Source organism: Crinia signifera, chromosome 9, assembly GCF_055691185.1.
Source record: "Crinia signifera chromosome 9, ASM5569118v1, whole genome shotgun sequence".
NCBI classification, from domain to species: domain Eukaryota; kingdom Metazoa; phylum Chordata; class Amphibia; order Anura; family Myobatrachidae; genus Crinia; species Crinia signifera.
The window spans coordinates 98878658-98891238 of record NC_139225.1 but is presented as its reverse complement, the minus strand read 5'-3'; the positions used below and the strand labels follow the sequence as shown (position 1 = coordinate 98891238).

General features: G+C 41.7%; 1 protein-coding gene across 5 annotated transcripts in view; it reads left to right on the top strand.

Moving 5' to 3' along the window:
- Positions 1-12581, top strand: part of MTMR1 (myotubularin related protein 1) — a 105555-nt gene that overhangs the window by 53328 nt on the left and 39646 nt on the right. For all 5 annotated transcript variants that reach the window (XM_083159442.1, XM_083159440.1, XM_083159441.1 and 2 more), the window contains 2 exons: positions 8978-9127; positions 9521-9709. In XM_083159442.1, coding sequence (XP_083015568.1) covers positions 8978-9127; positions 9521-9709 — 339 coding nt within the window. The remainder of the gene's footprint in view (positions 1-8977; positions 9128-9520; positions 9710-12581) is intronic.

Genomic DNA, 12581 nt, shown 5'->3' with positions numbered 1-12581 from the left:
AACCGTTTGGTAATTCAGAGACGTTTATCGGAGGGCGGCCTTGGGGTCCCAAACATTAAATCAACTCGGATAATTATCCTGCCTGACCTTCTGGTGATTGTGAAAACAAAAAGGTAGTCTTTGGTGCTAGGGACCAGCGGGGTGTATCTTGTCACCCTGCAGCCACCGCGTTAGAGGAATGCCAGCCTCTAAACAACAACAGAGAACAAAAATAACGTGGGGCGCTTCGGTGAGACAAGAATGAATAACAAATTTATTAAAAAACACATATACACAACATTACATACATATATGCACTCTAAAATACTACAGTGTCAATTGGACACTAATTATAACCACTGTATATGAGCACTGGTGAATTGCACCTTTCCCTTTTAGGGTGGGAAGGGAGTAAAGGTGAAATTAGTTTCAATCCATTGATCCTTTAGACACAATGTCCTTTTTCCTTTTCAGGATAAAAAAAGTTCACAAAGGTGAAAAAGGGGGCCAGTGTGCACACTTATTTAACTTCAACATTAGCGCCTCACTTAGTAATGAAGTGGTAGTCTCAAAGTGGAGACAGGACTTCTGTTACTGGGATGGAAGTAACAGTGTCCGTCCTGTCACCAGCAGTATTTCTTACCGCTCCTTGGTGTGGGCAACGGTCAAGTTGGTACACAGGAGGATCTGTGTTGTAGCGTCTGCTATCTCCGTATCGCTCGGCTGTCTCCAAGTCAGATGGTACATGCAGCCGGCTGTGTCTCCCGGCAAGTGCCGTCTCCTCGCCGTGGCTTTCTCTCCTGATGTTGTTCACACACGCGACGCTCTGCCACAGCGTCTGCAGTGGGAGGAGAGGCCTGCGGCTATTGAAGTCAATCTTCCGGCTCTGTAGTCGGTGATGGACAGGTAGCAGGAGCAAGTGATCCAGGTGTCTCTTGGGAACGTGTTTTTGCCGCGCACTGGGTGGCTTTCTCAACCAGGTCGCCTGTGTGAACAACATCAGTAGAGAAAGCCACGGCGAGGAGACGGCACTTGCCGGGAGACACAGCCGGCTGCATGTACCATCTGACTTGGAGACAGCCGAGCGATACGGAGATAGCAGACGCTACAACACAGATCCTCCTGTGTACCAACTTGACCGTTGCCCACACCAAGGAGCGGTAAGAAATACTGCTGGTGACAGGACGGACACTGTTACTTCCATCCCAGTAACAGAAGTCCTGTCTCCACTTTGAGACTACCACTTCATTACTAAGTGAGGCGCTAATGTTGAAGTTAAATAAGTGTGCACACTGGCCCCCTTCTTCTGGTGATTGTGCTGTTGACCGTGCTATAATTGTATTTTTCAGCCGGGTTGGATCCCTTTTTCTATTCTCTCCCTACCCAGTTCCCCTTCTCTCCCGCCTTCTTGCTTTTCCTATTAATTTCCTACTTTTTTTATTACTCTTTAAATTAATATTATCTTAAAAAAAGAGTTGTCAATGTTAAATGTACACATGTATTGATATTTTTCCTCTTATTATGAAACCTCTATGTAGGTTTTCTTGTGACGCTCATTCTCTGTATTTATGACATCTCACTAATTAAGTTTTTATATATAAAAAAAAACAAGAGCTGTCCTTTGTTAAAATCTTCATGCATCCGGCGTTACTAGATGCTGATATGCATATGGAGAATAGCAGGATGCATCGCAAGCAAATTGCTATGCTTGCTGCATCCCGCCCACTGTATGAACTGCTGCGGCCGAACAATAGACGTTTAGCCTGTTACTTCACAACAGGGGAATGGGGAAATGTCTCCTCGCCATAGCCATAAACTGTGAGATATCCATCTGGAATTTTATCTGACCCTGCATACCCAGAGGAGGGAACCAACGCAATAAAATTAAATTTTCTGTGAATGAATGCTATAGATATACATTCAGGATCCAGTTGTCATTAGTACCATTAGATCCTGGGACTTCCTTACAGCCCTCAAGCAGCGGTCCATAGAACCTGAGGGCACAGTTTAATTATTTTTTTATTTATTAGCAGTTTCTTATATAGCGCTCACAGATTCCGTAGCGCTTTACAGAGAATATTTGACCATTCACATCAGTCCCTGCCCCAGTGGAGCTTACAATCTATATTCCCTACCACATGTACATGCACACACAGACATTCTAGGGTTAATTTTTTGGAGCCAATTAACCTACCAGTATATTTTTGGATTTTGGGATTAAACCGGAGTACCCGGAGGAAACCTACGCAAGTTGGGTGATAATATTAAAACTCCGCACAGTTAGGGCCATGGTGGGTATTGAAGCCATGTCCCCAGTGTTGTGAGGCAGTAATGCTAACCATTACACCATCCGTACTGCCCTAAGTTAACAAATATGTGCACTTAAGGAAATCTTATTCATAGGATAAATGCTCAAAATTGCAAAAAAAATCTATATATTTGATTTCCACCCCAAATCAGCTGTTGGAAGACTGTGAGGTCTGCTGCTGCGGACAGTGTTTGATTGTCCTTTGTAACATCTGCAATTATCGAAACGACTTCTAGTTAGGCAGGCTACTTTTTTCCCAGGTCCCTCCCCCTGAGGGTATAAATCCCTATCCTGTTGCCTTTTTAAATGTCTCCTTAATTCACCTGAGAAAAAAACAAAACAACATAGGAGGGATTATAGTGGCATCCATGGGATCTCTAGGAAGAAAGGGAATTATCGGTAAGTATAATCCGACACTTTCTTCTACAATCCCCATGGCAGCCATTACCATGGTAAATACCAAAGCAAAAAACAGAGGGAGGGACAATATTGAACTGCAATATTGAACTGCAACATATTTTTACTTGTTAAGGACCCTCTTGAGGACATGCTCCCCAAACTGAGGTACAGACACATTTAATTCATAATGTCTGGAGAAAGTGTGAACTGAGGACCATGTGGCAGTGTTACATAAATCCTTGATTGAAGCTTTCGCCTTCCAGGGCTAAGACATCGCCATAGCCCTAGTAGAGTGTGCCTTAATAATAGATGGAACCTCTTTATCTTCCAATTTGTAGACAAAAGTAATGAGTTCTCTTATCCTTCTTGAAACTGTCTGTTTAGTAGGAGCTAATCCTCTCTTGGCTCCTTCTGGTATCATAAACAAATTCTTGGATCTTCTTATTTCCATAAGTCTTTCCAAGTAGATACCTCTTACTATGTCAAGTTTTTGCCATAACTCCTCCTCCTTCATTTTCAAGGTTAGGATAAAATGCCGGCAAAGAAATTTCTTGATTAATGTGAAATGCTGAAACAACTTTGGGTAACGAATTCGGGTTGGTTCTTAGAACTACTTTCTCTGGCAGTGTCTTCAAATATGGCTCTTCTGCCCAGAGGGCTTGCATCTCGTTCACCCTTCTTGCAGATGTTATTGCCACAAGGAAAACAATTCTTCAAGTCAAATGTTTTAGAGATATTTCAGACAGAGGTTCGAACGGGCTCTTCATTAATGCTTTTAACACAAGGTTTAGGTACCACGGCGCCATTAAATTCTTTACTGGAGGTCTTATTCTCTTTATAGCATTATTAAATCTTATTATGAGAGATTCTTCTGCCAATTTCCTATCTTATTGGACACTTAGTGATGAAATTTGTACTTTTAAAGTTGAGATAGCCAGTCCATCAAGGAAACCTTTACTTAAAAATTGAAGAACTTCAGACGTGGGAACTTCCACTTGATCCTCTATCACCTTCTTGAGGACACGATAAATCAACGGAAAGGCTGGAAACAGGTACCCCAATCAGCAGTTCCATCAGACTGAGAAAGTGTCTACGGCTGAGGTCTGGGGCAGATAATATCTTGAGAAGAATTTGTTGACCTTCTTGTTGATGTGTGTTGTCATCAAGTCTACATCTCCCAAACCTTCTTACTACTTCCTTGAAGACTTCGTTGTTCAATTCCTATTCTCCCGGAAGGATCTTGTTCCTGCTGAGAAAATCGGCTAGAATATTTACCTTGCCTGGCACAGACACTGCTGTAAGAGACACCAGATTCTCCTCTGCCCAAACTAAGATATTTTAAATTACCAGCATCAGGGACTTGCTTCTGGTCCCCCCTTGGTGATTCAAGAAGGCAACTACCGACGTGTTGTTGGAGAACACCCTTAGGTGAGATACCTTGATTTGATGTGTGAATGCACTGATCGGTCTCCATACGGCCTCCGCTTCTCTCCAATTTGATGACATTGAGGCCTTTATTCTTGTCCAAAACCCTTGGACAGTGTACCCTTCTAGATGCGCACCCCATTCTGATAGACTTGCATCTGTTGTTAGGATAAGGAAACTTGGTAGTTGTAAAAACGTGGCTCTGCTTTCTAGATCGGGATAAGTCCACCATCTTAGTGACTCCCAGACTTTGACACTTAGATTGATATAACCTCTCCTTGTAACATCCCTTTTTATGTAGGGCAACACTGACTACTGAAGGGTTCTCATTCTGGGCCCAAGGCATGACTCCAATGGTGGAGGACATCATGCCCAGTAGTTGCAAGCAATCTTTCAGAGTCAATTTTTTTTTCATTAGTGACTTTGAGAGAGCCCTGATCTTGGTACATCTCTCTCCTGACAGGTGAATCTTGAAGTCTAGAGAATCTATTATTACCCCTAAAAACTTGATTTTTCTGGGATGGAACCAACTGGCTTTTTGTCAGGTTCACCACCCAACCATGTGTCTCTAGAAAAATCATCACCACTTATTCAGTATTTTGTTTCTGGATGGTGCTGCGATAAGAATATCATCTAGATATGGCCAAATTTGAATTCCTCCTCAGAATGCTATCAGGGTAACTAACAGCTTTGTAAACACCCTCGGACATGTGGAGAGGCCAAAAGGTAGGCAGGTAAACTGGTAGTGTTTTCCTTTTACACAGAATCTGAGGAATTTCTGATGTTGAGCATAGATTGGTATATGATAATATGCATCTTTTAGGTCTAATGATACCATGAAATCTCTTTTTTTGACTCCCGATGTAACCATCTTTAAAGTCTCCATACGAAATTTCTTCATTTCTATGAACTGGTTCAGACGCCTTAAGTCTATTATGGTCCTGAAGCAACCTGTGCTCTTTTCCACCAGGAATAGACTGGATTAAAACTCCTTCTTCTCTTGGGAGATAGGAACTACTTTGATGGCCTTGATGGTAAGTAAATGTTCTACAATCTTCCGGAGTTCCTTCCTTTCCACAGGGGATTTTGGCATCCTTGATTGTAGGAAATAATAATTTCTGGGTATTTGTAGAAACTCTATTCTGTATCCTTCTTGAACAATGTTCTGTACCAATTTGTCCGCAACCTCCCACATGGTTACAAATCTTAAAAGGGTAGGCCCTACTAAGAGGGAACTGTGATTGTCATTGTCTTGAGGATCTTCTATAGTTCTGCTGAAAGGACTGTCTAGAGGTAGCAAACGATCCCCTTTGGCTGTAAGGTCTACCTGGTCAAAAGGCTTCCCTGAACATCTGTCTGGACGACGCTGGAAACGGGAATTTGTTCTTCTTATCTTGAGGCAATCTGAGAGATTTACCCCCAGTGAGCCTATGAATCAGGGCATCCAACTTAGACCCAAAGAGGAAAGAACCTTCAAAGGGTAAGGAAACTAGCCTATTTTTAGAATGTGCGTCTGCCGACCAGGACCTTAACCATAAGGCTCTATGTGTAGCTACTCCAGCCGCCATAGATCTAGCCACAAAAGAAGTGACATCCAACACCGCTTCACACAGGAAATCTACTGTCTTCTGAATTGTTTCTAAACTCTTCAATATGTACTGTCTGGAAATCTTCTCCTCTATATCTGTATGTAGGGTAGAGCACCACCTTCTTAATGCTCTGATGCAATAGAGACTGCTGCTTTAAGAGATACCGCTGTGGAATAATGCAATTTCCTGAGTGAGCTCTCCATTCTCCTATCCATAGGATCTTTAAATGAAGCTCCATCCTCTAGTGCAGTGGTTCCAAACCTTTTTTCTCTCCAGTACCCCTTGATTAGGCTTTTCATTGAAGAGTACCCCCTCTCAATTTGAAAATATAGACAGTACTTACGAGTGGAGAGGAAGTGAGCGGTATGCCTGTCCTTATGCATATCCTTATATTAAGGAGTAACAGACAGGAATCGTGCCCTTCCGTGTCTGGTCGCTGGTTGTGTATTGTCTCCATGGTTCCCACTAAAACCTGTAGGATTAATGCTGGTGCTTCCTCCACCTGTGTCAGCGCAGGGCAGATGATTGCTGATGTCTGAGGGCACCGTGGATTGCTGGTCAGGCAAAAGCACCAGGAGACACTGATGATGCTAATGACGCTGAAGACAGAACCGTAAGTGACCAAACATGGTTCTTCTCCATGGCAATGGGTCTTCAGCCATCAAAATACTTTTTTCATCTTCCGCCATTACCAATATTATTTTCAAGTACCCCCAACTGGTATGCAGTGTACCCCCAGGGGTACTAGTACCCCAGGTTGGGAACCACTGCTCTAGTGGAATTGTAGTGCAGGAAGTTATTTCAGCAACTGCCGCATCTACTTTTGGTAAATCACACCATTTCAAAAACAACTTCTTCTTTCACAGGAGACATACGAACCACGTGAAACAACTTCCCTTGCTTCTTCTCTAGATTGATCCATTCTTTAGAAATCAAGTCTTTCATAACCTGATGTACAGGAAAATGTTGTCCCTTTTTGGATCTCTCCTCAAACAACATATCAGCACCTTCCACTTGTGTCACTGTATCCTTTAGATTCATTATTTTTTATATATATATATATATATATATATTCCTTAATATGTATTCAACAGCCTCAAAACTGAAAGATCTAGCCTGAAAGATTTAAGTGCAGGGTCAGAGGCTACTATCCGCCAGTTTTTCTTGAGACTTCTTTGGGTGTGAGTTGATGTGTGATTGAATTTGTTGACGTGTAGATCATCCTTGGGGTCTTGTTCGAAGATGTGGTCAATGGTGCCCTGGTGCTCATATTTGTTCTGGCTTTACTCAACCATCTATTTAACGTTGTGGACAGATATCCTCTCTGGAGGAATCTATCCGTCATTTCTACAATCTGTGACTCGAGTACTGTGCTGTCGGTATTGTTCCTGATCACTCTCATATATTGAGATATGGGTAAATGTTCTTTTAAGGCCGGAGGATGTTGACTGGTTGTTAACAGCAAAGTGTTACGGTCTGTATCTTTCCGGAATAGACTAGTCTGAAGATTATCCTTATCTATAGAGATATTAATGTCCAGAAAGTTGATTGTATCTCTTGAGATGGAATGAGTCAGCCTGATTGGAAAATTCAATTGATTTAATGCGGATGCCATTTCACTGAATGCTTCAGATGGACCGGACCATAGGAGAAAGATGTCATCTATGAATCTCTTGTTAAAGGTAATATACTCATGGTATTTAGATAGAATATGGACCTTTTCATACTCATACATGTAGAGTCCGGCATACGATGGGGCCAGGTTGGACCCCATAGCCGTGCCGGATGTCTGTATGTAATATTTACGATTGTACATGAAGTGGTTGCATGTCAGAATTAAACGGGCCATCTCGACCAGAAATTCGGTTGGTTTGTCCTTGGTTGTTCTTGTGTCGAGTGCTTTGTACAATGCCGCCAGGAAAAAAGTAGCCTGTCTAACTACAAGGAAGGGGATGAAATCTCAAGGTAATGGCTGCCATGGGGATCGTAGAAGAAAAACAGTTGGTTTCCATGGCCACTAATGTTGATCGGATTGTCACATGTTTACAACATGTTTTACTAAATAGCCAACACCACAATTCTGATTCTGGGTGGAAGTCGTAATTAAATAAGGAGTTTTCCTGTCATTTTTAGTATATAGCAAAATAATAGAATGTTTATTTAAAAAGAAAAATGGAGCTATGGTTTAGGTTTTGCTTGATAGGTGTTGCTCATTTTGCATGACAAAATGACTGCTGGGATTGTGGAGAGTTCTATAAACGAAATAAGTGAATGTACATAGTAAACATGAATATGCAGATATGTGAAAATAATTGATTTACTATGAAAAGAAAATGTGTCTCCAGGTAATTAAACTTCTACCATCCTATCTATGTTTGCTATTGATTACATGGCTTGTTTATACAGCTAGCAACACATTTGTTAACCTCTTAATGATTAATTTTCAGTGTTGTTCCTATTCTGTCTATGTCCCCTGAGAACTTATTGATCAGGTATATTATGGAGCTCCGGACTCTCCTTCAAGATATGTTAAAAGTAATTACCATTATCGAATGCATAGCAAACTATTTGTTATGTACACTGATTAAGTCTTATGGAAAATGGGCAGAATATATACAATGAGGTATCGGTCTTGCTGTTGCTTTGTAGATCTATACTGTACTTATTTAAGTAACTTATGTACCATCATCATACTAAAATCATCCATTCATTGCTAATTACAGATATGTTCGAAAAGTCCTCCTCCAGTTCTATTCATCCTCAATAGGATGGCTTTATTAAACTGCTGGTTAATGAGTTCTAATCCTCAAGTAATATCTGCCTGTTTTAAATGGAGAGTGAGTGTAGCAGAGTTAAGGAAGGTTAATCCATAGATAATAAGCTACACTCCGGGTGCCAGCCAAGGTCCCATACTGAACAGTAATTATAGAATGAGGTCTAAGGGCCAGATGTATCAAGCTTCAAAAAGTGATAACGTGGAGAGTGATCAACAACCAGCCAATCAGCATCTACCTGTCATTTTTCAAACCCAGCCTATAACATGGAAGTTAGGAGCTGGTTGTTGATCTCTCTCCATTTCCACTTTTTTAAAGCTTGATACATCTGGTTCTAAAACAACCAAGTGGAATTTTAGATACAAAACATGTAAATCCCTAAACAAAAGATGACTTCAGTATTTCCCATTTTCATACTGTTTAAATGTAATCCTGTACGCTGCCCATTATTGCAATAATAAAATCCATTGCGCATATTAAGTATTCTTGTTGTCTCCATTTAGGGTTTGCCCAACGAAAGTTGGAAGATCACTAAAATCAATAGTAACTACGAGCTGTGTGATACATACCCAGCGGTCTTCGTCATACCCACGAGTGTGGTGGATGATGATGTCTCCAGAGTTGCAGCTTTTAGATCCAAAGGACGTATTCCAGTAAGTCCTTAATTTACTGATCATATTTTGATACTGTATGAAAAGAAATATGACCATAATATTTTGACGTGCAACATCAGTGGAACCTGCTAGTGTGTAACTACATTACATTGTTTCCTGCTGTTTCTTTGGGGCAGATGTATTAAGCCTGGAGAAGAGATAAAGTGGAGATAACTTGGAAGAGTTAACGCACCAGCCAATCAGCTGTGTTTGAAATATGACAGTTGGGATCTGATTGGCTGGTGCGTTATCTCCTTCCACTTTATCTCCAGTTTATCTCTTCACCAGGCTTAATACATCTGCCCCTTTATCCTTTGTGGAGGGGAGCTGAAGTAGTGAATTGTCTGGGGCACCTAGCAGTAGGGAATGTAATTACCATGCTTGTGTTTGCAGGTTCTGTCATGGATTCACCCCGAAAGCCAGGCCACAATAACTCGCTGCAGCCAGCCTCTAGTTGGGCCCAATGACAAGCGATGTAAAGAGGATGAGAAGTATTTACAGACTATAATGGATGCAAATGCTCAGTCACACAAACTTATTATCTTCGATGCCAGACAGAATAGTGTTGCGGACACGAACAAGGTAACTTCAGCCATCTGATTGTTCTCTTAGAAATGCCTTGTTCCTTGCTTTAGTATGTGCAGGAGGTGGATAGGAATTGCTGACAATCACCAAAGCATTGTGGGGGTTATTCTGGTTCACTCCTTCTGGCAAGTTCCTTTTCAAATGGACAAAACCATCTGCACTGCAGGTAGGGCAGATGTAACTTGTGCAGAGAGAATTAGATTTGGGTGCAGTTTTACTTCAAAGTGAGATCTATATTGCAGTGTAAAAATAAAGCAGTCAGTATTTTCCTTGCACAGAAACAAAATAAGTCACCCAAATCTTAATTCTCTCTGCACATTTTACATCTGCCCCCTGCAGTGCACATGGTTTTGTCCATTTAAGAAGAAATTTGCCCGAAGGAGTGAACCAGACTATCCCCTGTGTTTGAAATCTAAACCCAGTTTTTGAATTTATGAAGTATATATTTTCCCTCTATAACAAGGCGTAGTTTTTATAAGGTAATTATGTAGAAAAGATGTTACTCATAGCAACAAATTGGTCTTTTTCTTGTACCAATTACATAGTGGAAACAAATTTTGGTACTCTTCACTTATCGCCCATCGCGGGCATTGAATGCACTAAAAAATCGGGTGCGACGCGATGCCCGCGATTTCCCATAGGGAACAATGTTAAATGTCTCAATTGACCCGATTTTTCCATAGGAAACAATGTTAAATGGCCCACAGAGGCCAAATAGGCACCCTGAAGTGTGAAATGGCCCCCACAATTGTTAACGCCACCCCACGATCAACGTGAACCCGAAGCGTGGCGAGCGGCGGCGGTACGCGTCCTACGACCTTTTCATACCCCCACTATCCACGTCGGCGTGGAGTTGAGAATAGAATAGTGTGGCGAGCGTGGCGAGGGGACGCGGATACCTGTGAAGCCCGCGAAGGGACGCGTTTACCTGTGAAGGTATCCGCGTCCCCTCGCGGGGCGCGCTGCGCTCGCCACGCTTCGGGCTCGGTGGTTCGCTGCGCTCGCCACACTATTCTATTCTCAACTCCACTCCGACGTGGATAGTGGGGGTATGAAAAGGTTGTAGGACGCGTACCACTGCCCCTCGCTGCGCTCGCCACGCTTCGGGTTGACGTTGATCGTGGGGTGGCGTTAACAATTGTGGGGGCCATTTCACACTTCAGGGTGGCTATTTGGCCTCTGTGGGCCATTTAACATTGTTTCCTATGGAAAAATCGGGTCAATTGAGGCATTGAACATGAAAATCGGGTCAATTGAGGCATTGAACATGAAAATCAATTGAGACATTTAACATTGTTACCTATGGGAAATCGCGGGGGTCGCGTCGCACCCGATTTTTAGTGCATTCAATGCCCGAGATTTTTTTACCTGCGATGCCCACGATCAAAATCGTGGGCGCCGTGCTAGGTAAAGAGTACCCAAATTTTTGGCTACTATGGGCAATGCCATGTGTTCTACTTGAAAAGGGAACATTTCTGTCCTGCTTGTTCCAGAATTCCACAGTTTTTAATATCAAACCTGAAAAGTGCTGAGGTTAGTTTTAAATCTACTTACAGCATTAAGGGCCCCATACATCAGCAATTAATTGTGACAATTTTCTGATATGGAGACGATTGTCACAATTAATTTTAGATGTGTGGGCTCCCCCTTTTGGCAATCCCAATCAAAAATTAATAGGGATCGCCAATCGATTGCCTAATCAGATTTTTAAACATGCTTAATAATCTGGTATTATCTGCGGATCTTTTTGTGTGTGGGCATTCCCAATTTGTCGTCTTCATCTATTTACATTATGAACAGCTAAAATGACAATCGATTGGGCAATTTCCAGATATGAAGATGCAATCTTTAGATGGAAAAATCTGCCGATTACTGAAATAAATCTGTAATGTGTGGGCAAGTCAAACAGATTGTAGAATCCATTTATCTGGCCAAAAAATCTCTGGATCTGAAAATACATTAATTGTGATTGCTGATGTATGGGGCCCATTAGATTACATGTACTCATTAGTCGTCAGCTGGGGGAATTGCAACAGGATCAGCTAGAAGAAACTCCAGTGTCCTCTGACTGGAATCCGCCTTCATCCCAGCTCTCCTTCATCTACCTGTTCCATATGCATTACGCACGGCCTCTGTAGCACCGTGTACAAGTCATTCACTGGGCGATTTACATAGCACGCCTCATTCCTGCAGTTAATAATATGGCAAAACTGTGGTAGAACCTTATTATATGTGAAAAGACCATATGTAAAATTGGTTAGTAAAAACAATGCTTTACAAAGTGCCAAATGAATGAACATGAACTCTATAAATGTGTATCACTATGAAGAACTGACATGTACAGAGAGATTATACTTGAACATAATAATGATTACATTTCTGTCATAAAGAACAACCAGCAGAAGAAACCCAAATGTCAAAATGACATTTCCGAGTGAATAATAAAACAGATCATAAACACTCGAAAACATGCTGTATATTAAAAAGCGGCAGTATAAGGAAATAATGTACTCAATTTTTTTCCCTTTATTTAACTCTGTTTCAGTAATGGCATGAAGTTAAACGCTTCATTAAACCCATGAGGATATTGTTGAGTGTGTATTAAGGCCCGGAGAGTGTCAATAATACTCAGGGATTTTCTTACAGCTGATCTTGGGGAGAAGGCTTCCAGCTGACAGTAATCAAATCAATTACATGCGCTGTAAGATTGCACGTTCCGGTTCCAAGTACAGGCCTCATGCGGTGCCCACATCTTGTATAGACAATGTCATCATGCTTACATCATGCATTACAGGGAGGTGGGGGTTGCAGGTGCACTATGCAATCATTAAGGCTAACCTATATGTTCCTTTTTATATTCAATTAAAAG